This window comes from Sapajus apella, unplaced genomic scaffold, assembly GCF_009761245.1.
Source record: "Sapajus apella isolate SASKATOON/1434 unplaced genomic scaffold, GSC_monkey_1.0 scaffold43, whole genome shotgun sequence".
Lineage (NCBI taxonomy): Eukaryota > Metazoa > Chordata > Mammalia > Primates > Cebidae > Sapajus > Sapajus apella.
Window position 1 is genome coordinate 18,497,688 of NW_022436983.1, and position 27,077 is coordinate 18,524,764.

Consider the following 27,077-nt stretch of genomic DNA (forward strand, 5'->3'; position numbering starts at 1 on the left):
CCCTAGGCCGCTGCTCTCAGACCCTCAGGCCCTACGGGGTGGGGATTGGGGAGAAGGAGGAAAGCGAGGGCGTCTAGGGCTTGCGATTCGCTATCTCCAGGTGTTTTCGTGCCGCCTCAGAAGCGCTTGGTGCCTGGACCCGGGCTCAGAGACAGCGGCCGGGCGGGGCGGGGCGGGGCCGCATGGGGGCGGGGCCTGTCCTCCCTCGCCCCGCCCCGTCGGACGCTGCGCCAGAGCTCGCGCCGGGAGGGGAGGAGCGCGCAGCCCGCGCGCTGCAGGGCCGGGCGGAAAGTTTTTCCTGACGGAGTTTTGGCGGCGGCAGCGGCGGCGACGGCTGGAGTGGGCCATGGACGCGCTCAAGTCCGCGGGGCGGGCGCTGATCCGGAGCCCCAGCCTGGCCAAACAGAGCCTGGGGGGCGGCGGCCGGCACCGCAGTGAGTGTGCGCGCGTCCGCCGGGCCGGGCCGGGCCGGGGTCGGGCAGAGACGCGCGGGGCCTCAGCTGGCGCCCCGAGTGCGGCCAAGTTGGGCAGAGGCGGGGCCTGGCTGGCGCTCGGGTCCCTGCGTGGCCCTTCCCCGGCCCTGCGGGGCAGGAGCCGGCCGGGGTCAAGTTGTGCACCTACTCCCCGGCCGCTCGGTGCCGCTGCGAGGAGGGGCAGCGCTGGGGAAGGAGCCCGAGCTCGGCGTCCCCAGGTGCAGCCGGCATGGGGTGGGGTGCAGGTGGGGAGAAGAGGTCCCCGCCACCCGCGGCACCTCCAGCGCCGCTATCCTGCCCAGCTAGGGGGTGGCAGGCGCTCGGCGTCGGTGCCTGGGAGAGGAGGAGCGGGCGCAGGGGCTTGGGAAGATGCCCCCGTCCCGCACCCCTGCGCCCCAGCCAGCTGCTGCGGCGGGCGGGAGCCCACTGGCCCGTTCCTCCGCCCCCTGCCCGACCCAGGGGGCCAACTTTTGACTCCGGGTGTCCAGACACCCACCCAGGTGTTAGCCCGGAGTCGCAGATACGTTCTTGAAATTGGGAGCGAGGCCCCTCCTGGGGTGCCTCGTGAGAGCCCCACATCAGGCGATCTAGACCCCTACGTCCCTTCCTGTAGCCGAGTCCAGGCTGGCGTCCCGGCTATTTTTGAAACCTGTTTTCTCTCGCACCTTTCCCCTCGGACTTCCGAAGTCCCTTGGGCGCCCAGGCAAACGGCAGACTCGCCGCCACCTCTCCATGTGGCGTCTGGGAGGCTGGGAGGGGCCTCCCCCGGGCTCCTTTCTCTCCCCCTGTCTCTGGTGACGCTCAGGGAACTTGTTACCTGGCACCTTCCCCTGAAGCCTGAAGCCGCAGACCTGTGCAGGTCTCTCTGGTGGGGGAAGAGAGTGGCTTGCCTGGGGTCACACCTTCCTGCGGGTTTTGGAGTCAAAGCCCAGCACTGTTGCACACTGCCACCTCCCTGCCACCCACTTCGGGCCACAGCCTCTCCCCTCACCAGGAAACAACTGACAGTACGGCACTCCCTCACCCCATCCCCTCTTGGCCTTATAGGGCTCCGGCAGCTCAGCTCGAGCTCCCTGGTCCCTGGAGTGCCAGCGTGTCTGGGCCTAGAGGGCCCGCCTTGCTCCTACTCTGGCCCCACTCTGCTGTTCAGCTGTGGCTGCCTCCCAGCCGAGACTGGCATTGGCATTGGGAATGTGGGCTGGTGCCTGCTGGTGGGGTGGGCTCAGAGACCCATTAGGGCTGGGACACTAGGCCAGGGATGTACCGTTTATCAATACTGATTGCCTCCCAGAATAGCCCTTTAAAAACTGGCAAGGTTTGACCAGGACTTCTGAGAATGGCCATCTGTTCCAGTGGGAGAACCCTGCGGTTTTCTCCAGGAATGAGGGAGGGAGGGTGGTGGGGCAGCCCCTAGGGAAGTGGTTTTGAAGGAATGGGGGCTTGCAAGGGAAGGGAAGCTAGAAACATCTCTGAATCCGAGGATGGGGAAGAGGTAGCCACTTGGGATGGTGGAAGAGGATTTCTCTTGCTTGAGCAAGTCAGTTGTCCTTTCTGATCCTTGGTTTCCTCATCTGCAACATGGGGATAGAAACTCTTACCTGGCGGGAGTGTCAAGGAGATTATTGGTAATGATGCTCCCTCCTAACTGGTGGCTTTCTTGCCCCTGCTTCTCTGTCCTCTGCCTATCCTACAGACGCTGCCAGCATGATTAGTACTGTGGTGAGACGGGTTTTGGGGGCCCAGAGCCTGTCTGCACCATTGGAGGAAAGGAGAGGAGCACCTCTCCCCCTCCAGGCCCCAGAAGCCCAGAGTGCTGTCCTGGAGCCTCTGGACCTGGAAGGAGGGCTGTGCGAGCCCCACCTGTCCCTCTTGATGAAGTCTCAATTTCCTCACCTGTAAATTGCAAATAACAGTAGCGCCTGTCTCCAACTATTTGTGGGGATTAAATGAAATTGCGTCTGCCTGGCATAGAGAAAGAGTTTGATAAATGGTAACTACTACCTTTGTCACTATGTTTTACACTGTGTTTTTGCTTCCATTCTCTCACTGACTCCTGTGAGGTGTCAGAGCAGGCCCATTTTAGAGGCAAAGGAACTGAGACTCAGGGCAGGGAATCACTGGCCCCAGACACAGGCATCTAAGAGGCAGAGCTCCAGATTCCCCCAGCTCAGGGGTCTTACCAGTGTGCCTGGTGGACTCTGCCCTGGGAGGAGCTGGGAGCAGGCCCCACCCACCCCAGGTTGGGCTAGCAGCCCCTGATGGCAGTGGCCACAGGTTAGAGCGGGGGCCGTGGGGATGTCGGGGTGGGAGTGCTAGGCCCACCTTGCTCAGGGTTGTGACCCAGCTGGGCCTTGGACCTGGTCCTGTGGTCGAGTTTTGAGGCCAAACTGAAGCCAGTGGAGTTAAGATTAGGTTGACCCTTGCTCTCCACTGTGAGCTTCTTCCCCTCAAGGTCCTCACTAGAATTAGCATAAGCATTGCTTATTTGTGGAGAAACAAGCCCAGAGAAGGGCAGCGCCTTGTCTGAGGCCACACAGCAAAGCTGGTGCCCCAGGCTTCTTTCCACTCAGCCTCATGCCTGCAGTGGATTCCTGGCTGTCCTGACCTTGAAAGGGCTCTTTTCCTCTCCCACACACGGCTTTCCCATCCCCTTGGGAGCCATCAATATTCGATCTCAGTCCCTGGCCGGGCATTTTTCTTCCAGCTGCCTTGAAGAGTGGCTCACCTTGGCCCCTCAGCACCCTTTCCAGAGGTACTGGGATCACTCAGGCCCTCTGGCTCCTTTGTGGGTGGTGCTTACCCAAAGAGAAGGGGTGAAGAAATAGAAGGTGCAGGTTTCAGTAAAGCTAGTTCATGGTGGAAGGCAAGGAAGGGAGGATGTAATCATGTTTATTTGTAATATTTATAATAAAAGATATTACAAATGAATGTGGCCCAACACAAATTTATAAAATTATGAGGTTTTTTTGCTGTTTTGTTTTTAAGCTCATCAGCTATCGTTAGTGTATTTTATGTGTGGCCCAAGACGATTCTTCCAATGTGGCCCAGGGAAGCTAAAAGATTGGACACCCAGCTTATAGTCCGGTGCATCACGACAAGGGGGTGGATCAGTGGTGTGGTTGCGGACACTGGTGGCAGGACAAACATAAAGCAGGGTAAGGAAGTGATAGGACAGCTTTGTTAGACAGGATTGTGTCTTCATTTGGATACTTTGAGAGACAGGGATTGGAGTGCAAGTCATTTATTTGGGAAGAGATGGCAGGAAGTAATTGTTAGGACAAGTGAGAAGGAAGGGGAGTCCACAAAGTGAACATTATATAAAGCAAATTACCGGCAGAGCGAGGTGGCTGGTAATCCCAGCATTTTGGGAGGCTGAGGCGGACGGACCACCTGAGGTCAGGAGTTGGAGATCAGCCTGGCCAACATGGTGAAACCCCATCTCTACTAAAAATGTAAAAATTAGTCTGGCACGGTGGCACAGGCCTATAATCCCAGCTACCCAGGAGACTGAGGCAGGAGAATCACTTGAACTTGGGAGGTGGAGGTTGCAGTGAGCCAGGATTGCGCCACTGCACACCAACCTGAGTGACAGAGTGAGACTTCATCTCAAATAAATAAATAAGCAAGCAAGCAAATTACCGCAGGGACTCCTGGAACCTAACCCCGTGCTGGGAACTGTAGGAGGCAGTGGAGAATGTGCTCTTCAGGGGTGTTCCACCTGAGGGGCAGTTCCCTGCAGCCCAATGCAGAGGACTGCTGGGGATAGGAGGCCTTCATTCCCCAGTCTGTGCCAGCCACAGCATCTCCAGCAGGCAGAGTGGCAGGTGCTGGCAGTCAGGTGACAACATGGAAATGGTGTACAGAGGGCATAAGGGTGGCCACTGACAGCACCAGGGAAGGCCTCTCTGAGAAGGTGACTTGATACACACCTGTGAATCCCAGGAGGGAGGAATCTGGGAAGAGCGTTCCAGCCAACATTCCCGAACAGCAGGTGCAGGGAATGTTGAACTAGAGCCTGAGACTGCTTCTTACTGGTCTGGGTGCTGTATGAGGGGCATGTGGCTTGAAGGAGTCACAGGTCACCCACTGCTCACTGAGGGTCAGATACTCTTTTTGAGCAGCCCTGCAGGGCTCTGCCTGACCCCACCCAGGGGCTTGGGCTGCAGGAGGCAGGTGTGTACTGGAGTCCCAATGCTGTCAATCATGAGCCATGGTCCAACTCTGAGCTTCTTGAGCTGTGAAATGGGCACACTGATCTATCCTTCACTCTTTTCTCAATATGAGAATGGCCATGGACAAAAGCTCTTTGGACTTGACCATTGGTAATGACAGTAGCTCACACTTGTGATACTTGCTATGTACCAGACAAGGTTCTAAGCGCACCTTGGGTGTGAACTCAGTTCATCCTCAAGACAACCCCATGAGGTGGATACTCTTGTTTTGTTTTGGTTTGTTTTTTTTAGATGGAGTCTCCCTCTGTCACCAAGGCTGGAGGGCAGTGGTGCGATCTTGGCTCACTGCAACCTCCGCCTCCCCTGTTCAAGTGATTCTCTTGCCTCAGGCTCCCAAGTAGCTGGGATTACAGGTGCCTGCCACTGCACGCAACTGATTTTTTTATATTTTTAGTAGAAATAGGGTTTCACCATATTGGCCAGGCTGGTTTTGAACTCACTTCAAGTGATCACCCGCTTTGGCCTCCCAAAGTGCTAGGATTACAGATGTGAGCCACTGTGCCCAGCCAAGGTGGATACTCTTATTGTCCCCGTTATTTATTTATTTGAGACAGGGTCTCACTCTGTTGCCCAGGCTGGAATGCAGTGACATGATTATAGCTCACTGCAGCCTTGACCTCCTGGGCTCAAGGGATCCTCCTGGGTAGCTAGGACTACAGGTATACACTGCTACACCCAGCTATTTATTATTTGTAAAGATGAAGGCTTACCATGTTGTTGAGGCTTGTCTTGAACTCCAGGCCTCAAACAGTCCTTCCTCAGCCTCCTAGAGTGCTGGAATTACAGGCATGAGCCACTGTGCCTGTCTTGTTCCTGTTTTAAAGTTAGGACACTAAGGTCCAGGGAGGTTCAGTGACTATGAACTCCAGAGCCCATATCATATTTTTCTCTTACTGTGTAACTAGGTACTTAGGAAATGGTAGCTACTACAGTTATCATTTTAAAAATTATTTTTGGCCAGGCGCTGTGGCTCACGCCTATAATCCCAACACTTTGGGAGGCCAAGGTTGGTGGATCACGAGATCAGGAGTTTGAGACCAGCCTGACCAATATGGTGAAACCCCATCTCTACTAAAAATTTTAAAAAAATTAGTTGGGCATGGTGGCATGCGCCTGTAATCCCAGCTACTCAGGAGGCTGAGGCAGGAGAATTGCTTGCCTGGGAGGTGGAGGTTGCAGTGAGCTGAGATGGTGCCACTGCACTCCAGCCTGGGCAATGGAGTGAGACTCCATCTCAAAAAAAAAAAAATTATTTTCTTTTGATGTCAATTTCAACAGCTTTGACTTCTGAAATTTTCCTAGTACTTTTCACACCCAGAAACTTCTGATGATGCTCCTGCGGGGCTGAACCCATTTGTCAGATAGAATTGCAATCCAGAGAAGCAGCCACACTCCGGGTCAGGGCAGAGCTTGAGCCCCCTTCTGAGATTTGTCACTCTGTGGCCTCTGAGGCCACCTCCCCACCAGGCTGGAGGAGGCTAGATGGCAGAGCCCCAGTCAGAATCTCCCCCTGGCCCCTGGGTTTGGCTGCAGCTCTGATGTTGCAGACACACCAGCCAGGCTGGGTCTCTGGGAGCAGCAGAAGGGGCACAGGGGCATTCAGCCCAGCTCTGACTCCTTGGTGGCTCGGGGGGGCCTTAATGAGGAAAGAGCGTGCATTCACAGCTGTAATTTAGACCAGGCATATGGTCTGTCCCCAGCTAACTCCGGCAGCAGGTCATCTGTAAAATTGCAATGTTAAAATAGCGCAGTCATTACCCACCACAGGGCCAAAAATAACTAGGGCCGGAACAGGGCTGTGCACTCAGGCCTGTATTTGACCGGGGGCCTCTGGGAGTACCTCCTGAAGCCTTGGGCTCCTCCTGGGAAGAAGGCCTCCGGCTGTGGCTGCTGAGTGGGGCGGGTATGGCCCTGAGCCCTACAAGTCAGCCTTGACTGAGAGCTCCCAGGTGCTGGTTTCTTGGCAAGGGTGTGGGCACGAGGGCCTTACATCTAGTGAAGAGATGAATCGTGTGCACAGACCACAGGAGGGAAGTGGCCTCTTAGAGGGAAAGGGGCATCTCAGTGGGGCCTGGGAACATGGGGGACAAAGGAGAAACAGGACCAGACTGGACGCCACATTGTGCCAGAGTACACCTCCCTGCCAGGTCCTGGGGAAGCAGACATGAATGGCAGGTTCTTTTAGGGAAAGTCATGTGCGGGTAGTGCGTGGTGTGGCTATGGGAGGAAGAAGAGGTTTGCACTCAAGAAAGGCACTAGCAGCCTGCCCACAGGAGGGATGAGGCCCTATTGGAAGGTGTACTGACCACCTACCATGGGCCTGCCCCTCTGCTAAAGACACTTTATTTTTTTATCTCATTCTATAAACTTATGCAAGGATCAAAACAGCCCCCAGGAGTCAGACCTGTTTCTCCCATTTTAAAGATGAGAAAACTGAGACTCAGGGAAGGTAATGAACTCACTCAAGATCACTCAGGCATGAAACATCAGAGCTGATATTTTAGGATTAAGTTCCATGCTGTTAACCATGAAGCTATGTTGCCTCAAAGGAGGCTTCTTGGAAGAGGCTGGATGTGTGGGGTTTGAGCAAGTGAAGAGAGGAGGGCATTTAGGATGGAGGGAACTACTTGAGCAAAGGCACAGACGTTAGAAAGTAAATGTCACATTATGATACAGAAGCTTTGCATGGTTAGAGCTTCTGGGGGGGGGTATGGAGGGATATTGTGGAAGAAGAGACAGGGAAACTTAAAATTCCCTCACAATCACTGTTCATTGTGGAACTTGCCTATAGTGGACTGGTCGGGGTGAGGAGGGTCCCTATGACTTGCCATGTGTCCTTGCACAGGTCCCATCCCTGTCTGGGCTTCCAGTTGTATCATCTGTCAACTGAGGGGCTTGAGCTGAGGGCCTAAGGCTGATGAGTGGCAGCCAGTCTGTAAGGACGCAGTTAGAGGAGGAGAAGGGTCAAACCAGGCAAGGAGGAATGCAGAAAAATGCCAAACATTTCAGAGGCCAGGGAGGACTAGGGAATGTTTTGACAGCAAAGAGATCACCACTGACCTTGGCAGGCTTTGGCTCTTTGGAATGGAGGGAGCGGAAGTGGCTTTGGAAAGGGGCCGGGGAAGGGCTGAACCAGAGGAAATGGGAGAATGGGGACGTGAAAATGGAGGTTGGAGAGGGAGAGTGGAGAATGTTTGCCAGAGGTAGGAATGGATAATGAGATGTTCAAGCGTTGATCAATTAGTATTGCCTGCTTGGGGCCTTATGCTGAGAAACGATCAGAGGGAAGTAGAGCTGCAATTGATTATCAATGTCTGCTAAGGGCATGGGCCATAGGCACAGTAGTACTGTCCTTGCTTACATGGGTCTCAGGTTGAAAGTGGTAGTCTGGGTATCTTAGCCTACAGAGGGGAAGCCTTAGATATTAGGAATACCTAATTCCAGGTGAGAGGAAATGCCTCTGGCTCCAAAAACCTGATCTTTGCTACAATTAAGGTAGTTTGCTGCATGATAAGGTAGTATGGTCTCATGGTCAGGAAGGTGGGCTTTAGAGTCAGTCCTTTGAGCCTCAGTTTCCTCTCTGCAAAATGGGAATGAAAGAATGCCTGCTTGCAAGGTGGCTGCGAGGTGATATTAATAGCTACAGCTTTATTATCATTGCACGTTTGTTAAATGAAAGCTCTGTTTTTCCCTGATGATTGTACTGTTATTCTGAGCTTGAGAGCAGTGTCTATGTCTGAGTTGCTCCAGGGCCCCATCACTCAACCCAGAACTGGGGACACCTCAGGGACTTTCAGATTCTTTTGGAGGATCAAATGGGCTTGTGGTTGATGGGACAGAGGATGAGGTCATATTTTGTGTTTGTCTGTCAATGGCTTTGGGGTCATCTCAGTGGGGGCCCGGCCTCATGTTGGGGTGGAGGCCCAGGGATGAGGGCTAGGGCTGGGGGGTCAGTGGGCCTGGGGCCAGAGCCGGGGATGGAGTTGTCCTCATCATTGCTTCCTTGAGCGAGTATTGAGTGCTAGCTGCATGCCGGGTTCTGGATGACCAGTCAGTAAGTCCCTGCTCACCTGATCTCAAGGCATGAGGGGAACTGGGTATACCTGTAAGTTCCTGTAGAACGCTCCCCAGCCCTGACACCTGCACCCTCTTTCAGATGAAGAAATGGCCTCAGAGAGGGACAGTGGCTTGCTCAAGGCAAATCCAGAGAAATGTGGGTGTACAAGGCTCCGTTTGGCTGTGGAGAGGCGTAGGGCTCTAGGAGAGGCACTGAGAGGGCCAGGAGGGATCCAGAATGAGTAGGGGACCTGGTGATGCCACCTGGACTCAGACTTTTGCTCTTGACAGAGCCAGAACTCCAGAGCCAGACTGAGCCTTGTAGTAGGGGCCCACAGCCCTGCCAGAGCTTCAGTTGCCCTGGATACCTAAACTTTCTTCCTGTGGGTTTTCAATCGGAGCCAGGGAGGAAGGCCCCAGGAGGAGGCAGGGAGGGCCCAGGACATCTCCCAGCCCCTCCCTGGGGGATGGTCTAGGGAAGCTGGCCCTGGCCTCGTCTCTGGTGGCCCCTGAACCTGATTCCTGACTGGATTCTGTTCTGTCCTTAACAAGATTGTGTGTGAGGCTAAAGAGCAGTTTTCTTTCTCATCTGTAAAACGGTGCAGTCATAACAAACACCTCCTACAAGTGCAGCATCTGTGAGGGGATGATAGGGGACAGGCAGGGGCCCTGGCAGGTGGGAGTGCGGTGTGTTCGTTCATCCTTGTGAACTGATCCTCGGAAGGATCCCTGGAGACTTCCCCTCCTGTGCTAGCCCCATTGCTTCCCAGCTGAGTGACGTGGTGCCTCTGGGCCTCAGCTCCTTCAGAGGAGCTGGGGATGGTCAGAAACCGCCAATGCAGCCCTCACTTCCCCTCATGCCCATTTGCCTCTGCAGGACCCTCACCCACATCGTGGGCCACTCTTTCCACATGTCTCTCCTGGTCCATTTGCCCACCCAGTGAGCCAGGCTCATTCTCTCATTTCCTGACATTCATGTGGTTAGTGCTTTTAGAGGACCCTCCATGTGGACCCTGCTCTGCGCCATTGCCACGGCCCAGAGAGGCGGGCAGTGTTAGTCCCAAAGAGGAGAGGGGGCTTCCCCAGGACCATGCAGTGGGTGGGAAGCAGAGTGGGTCTTGAACCTTCCCAGATTTGGGAAATCACCTCCCCCTCTCCCCACTGACCCTTACCCTACCCTGCTCTCCCTGGGCTACTGTCTCCTTCCTGGCCTCCTGCATGCCCCTATTGGTCTCTACAGATGCACACAGGGAGCAAAGCAGTGCGGGCTGCGGCTGTGGGAACCACTCAGGGTTTAAGTCTGACTCATTGTATGTGGTCTTCATCTCATGACTTTGCCTCCCTGAGCCTCAGTCTCCTAATCTGTAGAATGGGGATAACCACTACCTCACAGGATTGCACTAAGGATTCAGTTAGAAATGGTATGATTTGCCCTCAGCAAGTGTTAGCATTAAAGTAAAGAGTTAGGGCTGTGGGCTTGAAAATTGGGCTTGAAACTTGGCTCTTGCACTTCTTGGCTCTGTGGACTTGGTTATGTGATTTAGCCTCCATGGCCTCCGTGTGCTTGTCAATGGGTTTGATAAAAGAGTGGACCTCATAGGTTCTTATGAAGATTAATGAATATTTTATGAAAAGCTACTTAATATGGCACCTTGGTATGTGCTGGAAAGCATTAGCTCTTTATTAAAAGTGACGGTAGGCTGGGCGTGGTGGCTCACACCTGTAGTCCCAGCACTTTGGGAGGCTGAGGTGGGCAGATCACTTGAGGTCAGGAATTTGAGACCATCTATTTGGGAGGTGGAGGCTGGAGAATGGCTTAAACCTGGGAGGCAGAGGTTGATGTGAGCTGAGATCGCACCACTGCACTCCAGCCTGAGTGACTGTGAAACTCAGTTCCCGCCAAAAAAAGTGACAGTAGTGGTGGGAGAGACCCCCATCCCCTGCTAGGGGTTTCCTGGGAAAGAAGACTGGTGAGAGCTGTTTCTGGTGGTGGGCCCTGAGCTGCAGGGTCTGAGAGCCTACCCTGTCCTGCCCCAGAGCTGCCTGAGAACTGGACAGACACTCGGGAAACGCTGCTGGAGGGGATGCTGTTCAGCCTCAAGTACCTGGGCATGACGCTGGTGGAGCAGCCCAAGGGCGAGGAGCTGTCTGCAGCCGCCATCAAGAGGATCGTGGCTACAGTGAGCACTCCAGTCAGGAAGGGTGGGGGAACCAGAGACCAAGGCCCAGCTTCTTCCCGGATGCCCCTCGTCCTAGCTTGTTTCTCCAATTGAGTGTGTCTGAGCCTGGCCCTGCCCTTGAGTCTCCTTCCATCCAGCTTTGGGGCCTTGACAGAGGGGAACCATTGGACTTGCAAGGTCATGGTCAGTGGCTTCCCTCCAGCCATTATGTCCTCTTCTGGCCTCCCCATCCCCAGCTCAGGCTCCCTACCTATGCATTGGTGACTTATCAGTGCCGGGAAGGGTGGGGAGGTTGCTTTCCCTTGGTTACCTGCCCAATGGCCTGAGAGACAGGATAGCCCATCAGAGAGCAGATTGCCCCCTCCCTAAGCTCTGAGCAAGCATGGGGCTTTTAAATCCACTTCCCTTGGTGGCCTTGGACCCCTCAGCTCGCTGGATGGAACAGAGTCCCCAGGAGTCATCCCGCTGGGTTGTGATAACTCACTCGGTGCTGAGCCTGCTGTCCCTCCTAGCTGTGTGACCCTGGGCAAGTCCCTTAGCCTCTCTGAGTCCATCTCCTCCTGGGGAGAAGGAGGATGACTACAGATCCATGGTGCCTGACAGATAGCTGGTGCTCAGGGAGCAGCAGATGCTGCTCCTGTTTCTGTTACAAGAGAGCACTGGCCGAGTTGTCTTCCCCATGCCACTGCCAGTTGCCTAAGCTGAGGCGGGCCCCGTGTCTGGGTCTGAGGAGCAGCAAGGTGCAGGCCACAAGGGTGGGTCTCAAGTGAGGCCAGCAGGCTCCTCTGACTCCTGTCTGTCTCCAAGGCTAAGGCCAGTGGGAAGAAGCTGCAGAAGGTGACTCTGAAGGTGTCGCCACGGGGGATTATCCTGACGGACAACCTCACCAACCAGCTCATTGAGAACGTGTCTATTTACAGGTACGCTCAGCATGGGGTTGGCCCATCCATTCTGCTGCTTGGGGCAGTGGGTAGAGAAGGGCTTTGCCACTTCCTACCTGGGTGACCTTGGAGCCTCAGTTTCCTCGTCCATAAAATGGGGATGGGAACAGATCCGGCTGCACAGCATTGTTAGAAAGCGCTGAGTGCACAGCACCTGGCTCACGATGAGCACTTGGTTAAGTGGCAGCTGCTGCTTTTATCATCACCAGTTGGAGAAGACAGCTGAGCCAGCCCTCCCCCAACCCCAGCATGCTGCTGAGTCAGGCTTGGAGCAAAGAACTGCAGAGTCACTGCCTTTTCTTTCTGCTGTGAATGCAGTGACTCGGCTCTAGGTATCTGGCCAGGCATTCTGGGGAGGCCCCAGCCAGAGTCCAAGGCCAGAGTATAGATGGTCTTTCTGGTCAGTCCTCTGGTCAGCTCTTGGAGCCTCAGGCTATCCCCACTTCTCTCTTGGCTGGTCTGTTGTAGCTTTTCAGAACTGAAAGGGACAGCTCAGGTCCATTTTACAGATGGAGAAGCTGAGGCCCAGAGAGGGAATTGCCTAAGGCTACACAGTGAGGTGTAGTGGCTGAACTGGAACTAGGACGCCCTGCTGGAGCCCTGTCCAGCAGGCTACCGTCTGCCAGGCATCCCTCCATCCTCGTGCTTTGTCTCCAAGCAGATGGCTCAGCCTGCTGGTGCACAGGCCAGTAGGGTCGATAGATATGTGTTGTGGGGGCCCGGCTGATGTCTTCCTCTCACCAACCTGATTGTACCTGCCTTCCTTTAGTCAACAGTTTTCAAATACCTATTCTGCCAGCATCTGTGCCAGATGAGGACTCTGATCCTGCTCATGCCCTCAAGGAGCTTCCACTCTAGTTGGGAATAGTGGGGAGGAAACAGGAGATAGAGCATGGTATTTTCCAAGAAGGCAAGGAAAGGTCTGTCTGGAGAAATCCAGGAAGGCTTCCTAGGGGAGGTGGCACCTTGCTGGGGCTTGAAGAATAACAGGATCTGGTTTATTGATACCAAGGACCCAGTAGCATTTAGAGCAGGAAGGTGGACCCCCTGGGATGGAGAAGAGGTAGGCAGGGACCTGGCACCTTCAGGCTCTGCCCCCTGGGGTGTCAATGCCTGTGACTGAAGCTGGGGCCACATGGTTGAGGGGTGAGTCTATGGCATTCCTGTCCCACCTCTGGGCTGCCAGCCCCTCCCCTGATCGAGACTCTGAGGCTGACTGCAGGCAACGAGGAGAGACCAGACAAGTGAAGGAGGGTGGGAGGCCAAGGGTTTGGGTAGCCCCAAGGTTACAGATGGCAACTGGGGGCAGAGAGGGTATTCTATACAGAGGGAGTTGCTGTGTGTCTCCTCCCAGGCCCACTGGGGCTCCTTGTTGGGTCCTCTTCACACACACACCCCATCCCTACTTCCAGCTCTTCCACCCCTGGCCACAGCTCCAGAACTTGCAAATGGTCCCAGTCACCCTGAGAGAGATGGACCTGGATCTCACCTGACCTCTGGGCAAGGGCATGGATTGGAGGGTAGGTGGGATGGGAGAGGCCAGGTGAAGGGCATCAGTGAGCAGGGCAGTGTCCTGTTCTCTGCTCCCCCTTCCAGTCAGTTGGCATGTAGCCTGCAGAGGCAGCATGGCAACCTTGGCCTCTGAGCTCAGGTCCTAACTCTGCCACCACTTCTGTGGGCTCAGGTCTTTAGCCTCAGGTTTTTCATCTGAAAAGTGTGGATAGTAATAGAACCCATCTCAGAGGGTAGCTTTGAGAATTACATGAGGTGAGATCTAGAAAACTCTTGGCACATTGCCTGGTATGTGGTAAGGGTTTAGCTATTACTCTTTTGGGGTGTGGCTCGGTGTGGGATGGGAGGGAGAGGGGAAAGTGCCCTGCTTCCAGTCTTTACCCCAGTCCTTCCTGCCTGCCTGGTGTGTGTACCTCCTGCACAGATGGCCCAGATGCCCGGCCTGGAGGCCAAGGCTGGATTCCCAGAGTCTGCCCTGGTGGAGTGGGGACAGCAGGTTCTCTGCAGTTCAGGGGAGCTGCCCCGCAGGGCATCCCACATGTGCTCAGGCCCCCGTGCCAGGTCCGGTGATACCTCCCCCTTGCCTTTCAGGATCTCCTATTGCACAGCAGACAAGATACACGACAAGGTGTTTGCATACATTGCCCAGAGCCAGCACAACGAGAGCCTCGAGTGCCACGCCTTCCTCTGCACCAAGCGGAAGATGGTCAGTGGGGAGGGCCAGGGCTGGGGCAGGCTCCAGTGGCCTTGGCAGCCCTGCTTGTTTGCCGTCTGGTGTGGGGGGCAGGACCCAAAGGTGACCATCACTTAAGAAGAGGGTGAAATCTGTGGGAATCCCAAGTGGGTGCTAAGAGCTAAGGGGTGCAGTGGTGGGGCTGCAGGCAGGCAGGCAACCCTCCGGTCAGACTGGTGTGGGCAGTGGTTAGCCCGTGTCCCCAGTGCATGCCTGGGCCCCTTTCTCTCTATAACGTTGTTGGGTTGAGGTTGTTTTGGATCTCCTGTCTTTAATATGGTCTGTGGGTACAGGGCCTTGTAGGGATTGGTCCTCGGACATGGGAGATTGGGGATCTGGGGTGGCAATGGCCCTCAGTGGACCAGGCTTGCTGTGACCGGAGTGTGGAGGGCAGTGGCTGTCTCTCGGTGCCGCCTGTGTGTCCATTCCAGTGCTAGGCTTCCAGGTCTTTTCTTCAGTCCTCACAGCTCTGCAAGGTGGGAACTGTTACTCTCTCCATTGTTTTTTTTTTTTCTTCTTTTTAATGTTTAATGAGGAAACAGACTGTCAGAGGCCAGCTGTCTTGCTTAGGATAACCCAGCTAGCCAGGGGTAGAGTGAGTGTTTAAACCCACATTCCTTCCCCTCCCTGTGTGACTGGGGAGCTCACAGTTCCTGGTCTCATTTCCAGGACACCTCCCTGATCACATCTAGCTGGGATGAGTGGGAACCTTGGTGGTCATTGGGCATTTGTCCTGTATTTGGGGGCAAGCAGTGGAGTGGGTCAACCTTTGGCACTGCAGCTTTTGTTTCTGAGACCCCCAGGATCTGAGCATTCTCCCTAGAAGGTGGTTCCTGACATCCATTGATTTAGTACTGGCACCTGTTTACCTCTGTTAACAGCTGAGAGCCCTAGTCCCCAAGCCCTATAGCCCTTGGAACCTAGGAGACAAGATCCCCTTCCCTCCCCTGTCATCAAAGGATGTGTCAGGTACATCATAGTCTTTGTGGCCCCCACGCTTCCTGCTGCGCATCAGGGCACACTTCAGATTACATGTAAGTTTTCTCTTGCTGTTGTAACAAATGATTGCAAACCTAATGGCTTAAAACAACACAAATTTATTCTCTTATGTATTGTGTGACAGAGGTAGGTCAGGAGTCTAAACTAGGTGGGCAAGATTGTGTTTTTTTCTGGAGGCTCTAGAGGAGAATCCATTTCCTTACCTTTTCTCCCGCTTGGAGACCAACTACCTGCATTTCTGGGTTCATGGGCCTGTCCTCATCTTCCGAGCCAGCAATGTAGCGTCTTCTAGTCTCCTGCTTTCGTCGTCACATTGCTATTTTAAACTCTGACTCTCCTACCCGCCTCAGCGCTCCTTGTGATGACATTTGGATACACCGAGTAATCTGGGATAATCCCCATTGCCAGATCCTTACCTCACTCACTGTGCAAAGCCTGCTTGCTGTGTGCTGTGCAAGGCATCACTCACAGGTCTCAGGGATTAGGATGTGGACATCTTGGGAGCAGACACACGATTCAGCCCACCACAGGTGTCATGGAAGAGGCACTGAGGAGGAGACAGTCCAGTGGTCTGATCCTGGCTGATGTGCTGTGTTGCCTTGGAGAAGATCTTGGCCTTCTCTGGGCTGTTTGCCTCTCAGCAGAATGAGGTTGCCTCCGTGACCTCCAGGGTTGTTCTGAAACGCCCCAGGTTCTTTTGAACACTTTGTTTCTTTCCTGCAGACTCAGTGTCACCAGCCACTTGCCCAGGGCCTCGTGAAGTGGCATCTCCTGTGAGTTCCCACAGATGTGACTCGTGGCTTTGTCTTTTCAGAGGCCACACAGACTTGAAAACACAGCTCATTATATCCCCATTGTTCATCTCTTTCTCCCCGCTGACCAGGGAAGACCCTGGGCAGGGACAGCTGGCCCTGGGTGGGAGGGCCCTTCCAAGGTGCAGAGGCTTCCTCTGGGATGGGGGTCTGGGAATAAGAGAGAGGTGCGGTCCCAGCCCAGCTGTGACAAGGGAGACCTGGCTTGTGGCCAGAGGACTTCAGACAGACTTGAGCGAAATCAGCCTACCCTCAGGCCATGAGGTCAGCTACCAAGGAAAACAGAGCTAGACCTGGCAGCAAGAAGAGGCCCTGCCAGACACCCAAACTCTTCATCTTTCTTAGTGTGTTCTTCTCTGTGGTTGGGTTGATGGCTGACCCTTTGCCACCTGGCCTCCCTGCTTCAATAGGCCCTTAAGAGTCCTCGCCAAGGCAGCCCAGCCCAGCACGGTGTAAATACATCACCTGCTGCCTCAGGGTCTTAGCCCAGCGCGGGCTGAGAGTGTGTTGATGGCCTCATCATGTTGGAATCCTAGATTCTCGAGCTGAGTGGAAATGTTCTTGGGGGAGACAGGAGATGGAATGGCTGCCTCAGCCTCTGGACCTGCTGGCAGCTCTGCCACAGATGTTGGGCACCATTTATCCTGGCCTGAGCCATAAAGAAAACATCCCAGGCGGTAGCGAACAGCCAGGATTCAGTACCTGGAACCCAGGGGGCTTGGTTCTGGGGTATAAATTAGTAAATCTCACTGGAGGGTCAGTGTCCCTGAGACAGAGACACCTTGAATGGGGCTTTGAAGGCTGAGGAGGCAGGAGGAGTTTGCCAGGCCGAGAGAAGGAGGCGGGTGGTGGGCGGGGAGTGCACACCAGCACGGGATTAACATACGTGCGGGCACAAAATGAAATGGTTCCCCTGCGGTGGGTGGTGAGGCGGCTTCTGTTTGCAGCCAGCCTTGAATCGGGCTGTTGAGGGCCTTGAGTCAGGATGTTGACAAAACCTCACTCATTGTGGCTGGGGGCCCCCACATCCCTATTCTTCCTGGCCCGGCTGCCTGAATGAGTTCATGACCTGTTCAAGTTGGAGGAGAAGGGCTCCTTTCTACATCACCCACCAGTTAGCTCAACTCTGGGGCAGTACAGCCACCCCGAGTCTCCCCTCCCTGGTCCTGCTGGGCACAGCCAGGATAGGGTTTCTACAAGGAATCTCTTCCATCTGCCCAACCAGGAGGCTTCTGGGCTCCAAATCGAAGGTGGAGGAGCTCAGGGTTGCCGTGCAGGTGCCGGGCCTGGGCTGATGATAAGCAAAGTGCTACCCCCAGTTTCACCCAGCAGCGCGGGGCCGGGCTGCTCTCTCTCCCACAACCATCGGCATCCTGGAGTGATCCTTGTGCAAGGTTATGCTTCTGGGGCAGCAGGGCTGTTGGGGGGGCACGTGACTGTCTTGGTCTGAGTTTCTGGCCCCTTTTGAGCCATGAGCAGCCTGGTTCCTGGGAACAAGGAACATGAAAAACTGGACAAGGTAGCATCTAGTCAGGATAATAAGGCAGACCCGCAGGCCAGAGCAGTCAGGAGGGCGGGCACCCCACCTGGGCAGGCCCAAGCAGTCCCTCCACCCAATGCTGGTGCTCGGATTCCTGCAGCCGCCCCAGGAAGCAGGGCCCCACCCCTCTCCCAGTCCCTGTCCAGCCTGGGCTTGCAGCCACCTGCACACACATCCACATCTTAGGTTGTATTCAGTTTAACTTACAGCTTGGGACTTTGGGGCAAAAGGGTAGGAATGTATGCAAATGAACAAGCAGATTTATGCAAAGGCAGTCTAAGCTTGTGTCCCCAGATTTCCAGCAGCCTTAAATAATGGCGTTTTCATATCCCTGCCGCATTGAGTGACCAGCCCTTGCTTGGGTGGATAGTGATCTGACTTGGGCTGGTAATTAGCCCATATTTTTAGTTCATGGGCAATTCTCAATGGTAACTGGGTCTATTAAACTTGATTCAGACATGACAGCTTAAATTGTAAACAGCTGCGAAGAGTTTCATACTTAATTACCATATTTAAGTTTTGTCATAAAGTGCCTGTACTTCCATCAGAAATGTAAATGATGGAGACATTCAAATGAGGTTTTATACTTTGTGACGTTTAATTGGCACGGATCAGTCAGCTTGTTTAGGAATTTTAAATATTTTTTTTAAAAGGAGTTTTAAAGGCAGTGGTCACAGGTTCATTTCTTAATTAAATTGAGTTGTCTGGGAGAGGGAAGTGATCGGGGCTGAGGCTGGTGAGGCCTGAACTTGTTGTGCTCTTGAAAGAGGCTGGTGCTTTCTTCTCTTAGCCAGGTCTTCAGAAGGAAGCTAGATGTTTCCGGCTATAGCTACGAACTCTGGGACTTCCACTCCCAGAAGCCGAGCTGATTAACCCTGGACAGGAATGGCTGAGAGAGAAAGATGTTGAGATGAATATGGGCTGGGGATAGGTCCTGGCTGGAATGAGGCCTGCCCCTCAGACAAGTGTCATTCACCCAGCATTGCTGCCACCTCTGGGAGGCTTTGTGCAGGGAAGTTCAGACTGATTCTTGCTTTTAGGGTGCACATAGCTGGGGGGGGAACACAGGCATGGGAGCCAGTGACACTTTCATATACATGGTGCTAGAGGGAGGTGGGTGGGGCTAGAGGAGCCTGGGGCTGGTCACAGGAGAGGTGGTGACATCTGAGTTGGGTTTGAAGGGGTGGGTGGGAGTTCCCCTGGGGTGAAGGGCCAAGGTGTGGCCCTTCCTTACTGGTGGGTTATAGCACTAAATAGTTTTGGTCCCCGAGCATTCATTGACATCTTGCTCCTGTCTAGAAATTGACAAGCCTTCTATTCTCTTTGTGGGATCCAGTTATAAACCCCAGCCTAGTTGCAACTGGAACCTAACTTTTACCTGTCTGACTGTGGCTTATCTGGGGCAATGGCTGGGCCCTTCCAATTCTGACTTTTCTGTTCTCCAATTCCAAGGGCTAAGTTAAGTCCACAGGTAATTAGGGAGGGCTTCTTGGAGGAAGTAAGCCTCACAGTTCATTGAATTTAGGGAAGCCCAAAGGGGAAGGAAAAAAAGGAGAGGTGAACAGCCTTTGCAGGCAGGGGCCCTAGAGTGAGGGTGAGAACTTTGGTGGGGCCAGAGATGGTGAAGATGGGGCTCCCCCTGCCTTTGCGTGTATGTGGGCTTATTACACCCCAGGTTGCTTTGGAGCTCTGGGAAGAGCCAGGACCCTGCTCTGCCCAGCAGGCATTCCAGACCTGGGATGGAGCTGCAGAAGCTGCAGAGAGGGAGCCAGGGGGCCAGGCCTGGGGTCCCTGGCCCTCCAGTGCAGACTTGCTCTGCCCTGGCTGACGCTGCACCCTCCCCACCCCCACTTCCTGTTTTCAGGCACAGGCTGTCACCCTCACCGTAGCCCAAGCCTTCAAAGTCGCCTTTGAGTTTTGGCAGGTGTCCAAAGAAGGTGAGACTTTGCATCTACCTTGTGGGTGTGGTGGGAGGTGGGGAGGCAGATAAAAGCCCTGAGGTCAGGTCTGGACTGACTTCCAGCCTCATCACCCACCTGGCTTGTGATTGTGAGCGGGTCCCTTCACTGTTCCGAGTCTCGGTTTTCCCATCTGAAAAATGGGAACAGCCATCTCCCTCCCCAAGATCCTTGTGAGGATTAACTGACATCTGAAAAGTTTCTTTCCTTCCGGCTGGAAACCTAAAACTGCCCCTTGAGACTGGCCACAGCTAATCACCCCCAGCCCAGTGATTGCTGGGGACGGAGTGCTGGGGTCTCAGACTCCAACGTGTTATGCCTTGGTCCTGCAGAGAAAGAGAAGAGGGACAAAGCCGGCCAAGAGGGAGGGGACATCCTGGCAGCCCGCCGAGACTGCACTGCCCCCTTGAAGAGCTGTGAGTCCTGATGGGGAAAGGGGGTGTTGGGTCTGTGTGTCACCCAGGGGGTTCTGCTCCTGCCTGGGCTGGGACAGCCTCTTGGGTTTTCACTTTTGTTTTGTTAAATAAATAATACACATTCATTACAGGTCAATTAGAAAATGTAGATAAGGGGAAGAAATCATTTATTTTGGTGCATTTTCTTCTAGATATGTTCCTATGCAAATATATAAATATATGTCTGCCTTTCTATATTTTTAACATACTATTGTGTGGTCACTTAAGAAAACTTAACTATTGTGAATACAAAAGTTTCAGTCTAAGCCATTAGTTGAGGGCAGGTTCTCACTCTGTGGGCAGTTGTGCAGCTGCTGTGGGGAGGTGCCAGGGCCAGGCTCTGCTGGGAGGCCTGGGCAAGGCCACATCCTAGGGGAGGGTCAGGGCCAGTATAGCCCAGGAAGGGCCAGGAAGGAAGAGCTGATCTCCCACTAACACACCTGACCGGATCCCTCACAGCGGTTGCCACTGGGAACCTGCTGGATTTAGAGGAGACGGCTAAGGCCCCACTGTCCACAGTCAGCGCCAACACCAGCAACATGGACGAGGCGCCACGGCTGCAAACCTTGAGTGGCAGCAGCGTTGTCTGGGTGAGTGATTTTGTGGCCAGCAGATCAGTAATCCTCAGCCTGACCTCTGGGCAAGCCTGAGGCTGCTCCAGGCCCTGGCACCCATGACTTGTGGGCCTCTGGGAGGACCAGACGCAGCCCGGCAGTGCCCAGGCCCAGGATGGGGGATGAACAATGTCCCTTTTGAACCTGAGGCTGTGTCCCCAATAGGCTTGGCTCCCAGCACAGCTGTCTCCTCACAATGCCTAGCCTCTTGGCCTGAGCATCCACGGCTCTGCCCACCACAAGACCAGCCAAAGGCGCCCTTGTTCCTGGTATTGCAGAACCCGCTCCTGACACTCCTCCCCCTCAGCTGTCTGAATGAGGAGCCAGAGACTTGGGCAGTCACCAGCTTGGTCCCTGACCCCCTCAGGGACTCAGGGCAAGCCCCCTGACCTCTCTGTCTCACCTTTTTCATTTCAGTGAGGGTGATGACCTCAGCCAACAGAATCTCCCCGAGGAACCCAACATTTAATTTTGATTTTTCATTTGGAAATAATTTCAGACTGTGTTATAACAGTAGTACAAAGAATTCCTGTTCATTCTTCATCCAGTTTCCCCAGTTGTTAACATCTTGCAAACCACATTACAGTGGTCAGAATCAGGAAACAAACATGATACCATGCCATTGTATTATCTATGAACTTACACATTTCTCCAGGGGTCCCTCCAGTGTCCGGTTTCTGGCCCAGGATCTGTTGCAGAGTCACGTTAACTTGTCATCTCTTTAATTTTTAAAAATCTGGCTAGTGGGGGATCCCCAGGTGTCCCTCGAGCCTGTTCTCTGCTGTTCGGGAACCACCCTTGCCACTTGCCCATCCTCACCAGGAGGCCAGGGAGGGACCTCACCCATCGCTTTTCCACTGAGACTGTGGGATTCCTGCCATCACTTATCCCTCATGAGCTTGGAATTTTGGCTTGACTTTTGGAAGTAAGTGAAGGCAAGAAAACCTCCTTCCCCACCCTCTTCCTTTTGGAATTTGAAAACCATGGGAGTCATCAGGTCCAGCTCTCTCCTCTTACGGAAGGACAAGCTGAGTTTCTTCCCCCGCCCCATGTACTACCCCAAGCTGAGTTTCAAAGAGGAGCAGTGACTTGCTCAAGGTCTCAGGGCAGGTAGTGGTGGAGCAGGGCATTGAACCCACCTGGATCTCCAGACGGCCTAGGATGTACCCTTTCTCCTTTCTCCTCTCCCACATTTCCAGCTTTGGGTCCTTGGGCTGAGATGCTGACAATGCACCCAGGCAGGAGGCCTGTCTGAGCCTGTGCCTCCAGGCGCCCACCTGAGCTTGTGTCCTGAGTCCCTGTAGCTTATACTCAGGGCTGGGATAAGTCCCGGCTGTGAATGTGGGCTCCCCTACTCAGAGTTCTTATCTCCTGATTTGTTTTCCCCAAGGAGCTGGATGATGGCCTGGATGAAGCGTTTTCGAGGTAATGTGAGCTTCCTGTGCTGGGTGGGGGACCTGGCATGTGTGGGCAGGTCCTGCTACCCTTCCCCCTGCCCCCCGCCCCCGCCAGACACCTTTGCCCTGCCTGAGAACACAGCCACTCAGACCTCTTCCAGAGCAGCAGTCCCCATTCCATCACCCCAGTGCCTCCAGGGGCAGGGAGCTCACTGTCTGGGAAGGAAACCCCTTCCAGTGTTGGCCAGAGTTGTTAGAAAGTTCTTACAGTTGAGTCAGAAACTGTTCCTGGTGGCTGCTCTGCTGCAGTCTGAGCTGAGTGGAACACACTGCAGCTCAAGTTGATTTCTTCTGCCTGGCGTAGCCTTCAAAGATGGGCTGATTTTGCAGGAGTTGCTCCCTCCAGAGGACTGCATGTATGAAAGGGGGAAGGGAGAATGTGCTTCATGAAGCCCCTGGAGTGTTCCACAGCAGGGAGGGTCAGGCGCAGTGAGGAGTGTTTTGGTAAAGCCTGAGGGTGGTGACATTTCCCTGTTTTCCTGGAGCTTGGGGACATGCCACTAAGAAGGCTGTGGCTGAAGAGAGGCCTGGGCAGCTCAGGGTTCCGAGCCTTGGGCCCCAGTCCTCAGGCCTCACTTTCTCCGAGACCCTCCGCAGCCTCCTGCAGCCTTCCCACACCAGGGGCTTTGTTTGGGGTTGGGGTCAGCAATTTTTGGTCCAGTGGGTGGAGGGAGTCAGGGTCTTTGCCCTTTCTCCTCCTTCCTCCTCCTCACCTCCTTTTTGCCAGGGACTGATGGAAACCCCTTGGTCCAGCCCAGGGAGAGGGTGGCACCTTCCCTGCCTCACTGGCTGACTACAACCCCTGTCTGAAAAAAATCTTTCCTTTGCTTTTTTCCTCAGTATCTTGAGCATCGTGTGCTCTTTATTAAACAATTTTGAAAATCAGCAGAGCATTGAACAGAAAGTAACACCATCCCATAATCCCACAGCCCAGAGTTTTGGGCTTAATTCATGCTAATCCTATACATATACATTATTTTGCATTGATCTGCTCATCGTATTTGCATTTTGGGATCCTGATTTTTCACTTAACAGCCACGTGTCAGAAGCATTGCTCTAGGCTGTTAAAACCTCCTCGTAAACACCTCTTCCACTGACTGCCTAACATTCTCTTAAGGCAAGCGGCTATAATTTACTTGACTCTCCCCTATTCTTTTGGACATGTAGGTTGTCTCCCTTTGTAAATTTATTTTTTGAACAGCATGGTGTTGACACAGTTACAGCCAAAGAATCTTCCGTTCCCTCCCATGGCTTGGCTCCCCACTGCCCCTGCCACTCCCTTTACCAGCACTGCCCCTTCTCCTCTTTCCTGGGCATGACCTGAGCTGGGGCATACTGTGGGTGCTGTGGCCTCTCCCGGGGGTGGGTGCAATGCTGGCTGCCCTTCACTTTTCTGACCTGCTTGACTCTCAAGGGGCGGTGCTTTGATCTGAGGCTCCTCCGCCTCTCCTGCTTCTTGGGCCCCGTGCCCTGCGGTTCCCTACTCATGCCCTCTTGCATCTGACCCTGGAGCCGGCCAGGCTGGGCAGGCTCCTGGGACTCTCCACCCCTTGCCCAGGCTGTCGGCTCACCCAGCTCTGCCTTCCAGGCTTGCCCAGTCTCGGACGAACCCTCAGGTCCTGGACACTGGCCTGACAGCCCAGGACATCCATTACACCCAGTGCCTCTCACCTGTCGACTGGGACAAGCCTGACAGCAGCGGCACCGAGCAGGATGACCTCTTCAGCTTCTGAGGGCCCGGGGCCTGCCGGACACAAGCGGCCCTGACACGTGACGGACCAAAGCCACCTGCTGTGGGGGAGCTGGCTCCGAGACCCGCCCGCCACCTCTCCCAGCCCTCAGCACTGTCAGCCTGAAGATCAGAGCTGTAGCCAGTCAGGCAGGGGAGAGATTTTTTTTAAGCCCTGCTCTTTCTCTGAGAACCGAAAGATGCCTTGAATATTTATTCAGTGACTTCTGGCTGATGCTCGGAAGCCAGTCTGTGTCAGGCACGTCTCCTGCTGCGTGACGTGTGCAGTGCTGTAATCGGCTCCTGGAGCAAGCTCTGCCCTGGCCGCGGGTGTCAGGACTGTGACCAAAGCATTCCTAGCCCCTTCTCTCTTTCTAAGGACCCGATTTTCCCTGGGGCATCCTGCTTCGGATTTCAGTGATTTTTTTCCCCCAAGCACAGGAGAGCACCCACAGCCTCAGGAGAGGACTGTGTTCTCTTGTTCTCCTTCCTCAGGGCCCAGCAGGCAGGGCTTGAGCCCTGGACCCCAGACTCTTAGAGACTGAGGTACAGCTCCTGACCAAAGACAGTACAGCTTGGCACTTTAAAGCATTCACAGCATGTGTGGCCCCAAGGGCTCCTCCATGGTGCTGCATTGAATGGAGCTTTCCTTCTGCCCTTCCTCCCGGAGAAGGGACCTAAGCCCCCGGGGATGATCTCCACCTGTAATGGAACCAGTGTAACTGGCTGCTCTCTGCTCCCAGGGACTGAGGGGGGTAGGGGGGATCATCGAGGGCCAGCCCCTCCCTGCCTTCTCCCCTCCATGCAAGGCTGTGCCCCTCTTCTGCTGTCTGTGTGAGTGTCTCTGTGCCCCGCCTCTCCGTACTTCCTGGGATGATGTGTGAAACCTGACACCTCAATTTATTTGGAAATATTTTGTGACCACTTTACGGATGAGAAAATTGAGGCCTCAAGCGTGGAAGGGGTAGAGTGAAGAGTAGAACCCAGGTCTGATACCAAAGCTGCTTTCTTCTCTGCCTCCGCCTCACACAACTCGCATCTCCTTTTCTTCTAGCTTTGTTGTCCTCCCAGGAACCAAAAAACCCCAGCTATTTTCTGACCAAAATGTGTTTCATAACAACCATCTGGTGCCTTTCCACACAGAACTGGCAGAAGCCTCGTGTCCTGCTAGCTGTCTCTCTTGTTGATTTCCGTGAAAATACAAGTGTTTGAAGTGTGCTAATTCCGAGGGTGAAACAAAGTCCAACTTTGTCAGAATCACGCTGTTCTCTTTCCTGACACTGTGACCCTGGGTCGGGACATACCAGCAGCAGTCTGTCTTTAGAATCTCTTTCGTTCCTCCCCTTCTGCCCCCGTGGGGTTCCCACATCCTGAAAGCCAGGAAAGCCTGGAGCATCTTTTCCATCCCAGGTGCCTCCCAGTGGCCAGCGTGTTGGAGCAAGTTTCATTAGCCCCAGGGAATACACAGCCTCCCTTAGAACTTCCTTATTTAACTAAGCATTGGAATCAGACGGAGGTGCCTGAGGGTGGGGTGGGATTCGTAGGGTCTTTATCAGAATCTGAGGGTAACTTCCTTGGCCCAACTCTAGCCACCTCCTTGGCATCAGCCTCTGTGTTTGTCAGAAGGTGACATGGGCGATGCCTGACATGGGCCTGCCTTGGCATGAGGCTGGCCAGGGCTCCTGAGAGGCGCTACTCTGTGAGAGCCACACTGGCCTTTGCCTCCATTTCTGGTTGACTGACTGGCTGTGTGCCTCCTGTGTGTCTGTAGATAACTCTTGCTGTGCTTTATTTGTGAAAGTTTAATGAGGAAAAAACAAACAATAAATGTTCTCTTTTTGAAACTCATTGAAGCTGCACTCATCAGATGGAGCAGACAGTTGGCAGCGTCCAACAGCTCCTGACCTTTAGGTATGGGAGCAGCAGTGACCACAGACTGGGTGGGGCCATATGCCCAGGGGCAGCACTGAGAGCAGGGTAGGGGTGATGGTCCTTAGGTTCCCGGGGTTGAAGGCCCAGTGGGCCTCCTTTTCACCCAGCGACTGGGTGTGTGTGTGATGAGGTCACCTCTGGATGACTCACAGAGGCCACACCAGGAATCTGGTCTCTCGGCTGAACCTTCTGAGCCTGGGCAGGGGCCTGGCCTGGGGCTGTGAGTCCCCTGTGGTGCGCATGGGGTTGTGTACGTGGTCTACGTGGGCGTTTTCCCCAGGCAGAATCTCCATTATTTCCATCACTTTTTGGATCTGCAACACATCTTCATTCCATAGACTTGCCCCAGGCTGAACGTGGGCTGGGCCTGGGTCAAGGTACTGGGGACATCGGTGCAGGCGTGGCCCAGATAGACTCAGGGTGTGTGGTTTCAGTGTGTTGGGGGTGGTGCGAAGTATTTCAGTGACTTGGGAGACCCAAGGTCTAGCCCTAGCTCTGCCACTTGGAGGCTGTGACACTGGATCAGTCACCTCTTGAGCCTTGGTTTTCCCATCTGTGAAAAGGGTGCAATGACCTCCCCCCTTTTTACCACCTCGGTTTTGTGTGACTCAGTGGTGACCATCATCACATTGTTGGTAGAACACTTGTGCACTCAGGGGTTATCTCAGAGCCAAAGGCAAAAAATACTTTTAAGAAGGAAAAGTAAAATTGTTAGCAACCAGTGTTAACTGAGCTCTTACTGCGTGCCAAGGGCTATGCTAAGCTCTGCGCCATACTGAAACAGTCGTGTTGAGCCCAGAAGTCATTAGATGGCATTAGCTCCCATTACTGCTGAGGACACCAGGGCTGGGAGAGGAAGGCCCCTGTGCTTCCAGTGCTGGGCAGGGCCACAGCCAAGCCTTCAACCTGTGTGGCCCTCACCCCACCATGTCCTGGCTTCCCAGGAGCCCAGTCTGGCCATGCTGCCTTAGGACTCCTGTTGACCTGTGCGGTGACCTTCACAGAACGTTCTTCAGGTTCTTTCAGCCACTCTCTGGGGACTCCCCAGGCCTCTGCCCCTCAGCTGCAGCTTGTGGGGGTCCCCTTGGGCATGTATCTCTTTATCCCTTTTAAATGGTGGTATCTTAAGTGTCCAGAACCCAGAGGCAGAGCCTTTATCTCAGCATCAGGCTGACTCCCTGTGAATTCTGAGTGGATTGTGAATGACTAAGAAATTCTCTCCTTTCTTCTTTTCTCCATAATCTGAAAAGACACCCAACAAGTTCATCTTTTGGTTTAAATTTGGCCAATGTCTTTAGTCTCTGGATGTCTCGAATTATGAATCCTGAGCACCCGCTGTCTGCTCTTTCATGCATAAGGGATGAAGCCAGGAAGAACAAAGTTGCCTTTCAGACTTGACGTGACCTTCAGCTTCACTGGGTGCATGTTGGGGTCTTCTCTCCCAGGAAGAGATC

The 27,077-nt window shown here is 54.1% G+C and overlaps 1 protein-coding gene across 2 annotated transcripts; it reads left to right on the plus strand.

The window, feature by feature from the left end:
* The first annotated feature begins 233 nt into the window (after window positions 1-233).
* On the plus strand, window positions 234-25,539 carry LDLRAP1 (low density lipoprotein receptor adaptor protein 1). 2 transcript variants are annotated; one of them, XM_032300880.1, is made up of 9 exons: window positions 234-434; window positions 10,799-10,941; window positions 11,749-11,861; window positions 13,986-14,100; window positions 19,343-19,415; window positions 19,769-19,852; window positions 20,351-20,481; window positions 21,896-21,930; window positions 23,551-25,539. In XM_032300880.1, the coding sequence occupies exons 1-9, from the start codon at window positions 347-349 to the stop codon at window positions 23,693-23,695; spliced, it is 927 nt and encodes a 308-aa protein (XP_032156771.1). In that variant the 5' UTR covers window positions 234-346; the 3' UTR covers window positions 23,696-25,539. The 2 variants fall into 2 exon arrangements, with proteins under 2 accessions (XP_032156771.1, XP_032156772.1); XM_032300881.1 differs by having other exon boundaries at window positions 20,354-20,481.
* Window positions 25,540-27,077: the final 1,538 nt, after the last annotated feature.

What these genes read in the sequence shown, in the direction of transcription:
- LDLRAP1 (XM_032300880.1), top strand. Translation starts at nt 347, where the DNA reads ATGGACGCGCTCAAGTCCGCGGGGCGGGCGCTGATCCGGAGCCCCAGC. An exon ending in TCTGCACCAAGCGGAAGATG is followed by an intron (nt 14,101 to 19,342) that starts GTCAGTGGGGAG and finishes TCCTGTTTTCAG; the next exon opens with GCACAGGCTGTCACCCTCAC. An exon ending in GTGGCAGCAGCGTTGTCTGG is followed by an intron (nt 20,482 to 21,895) that starts GTGAGTGATTTT and finishes GTTTTCCCCAAG; the next exon opens with GAGCTGGATGATGGCCTGGA.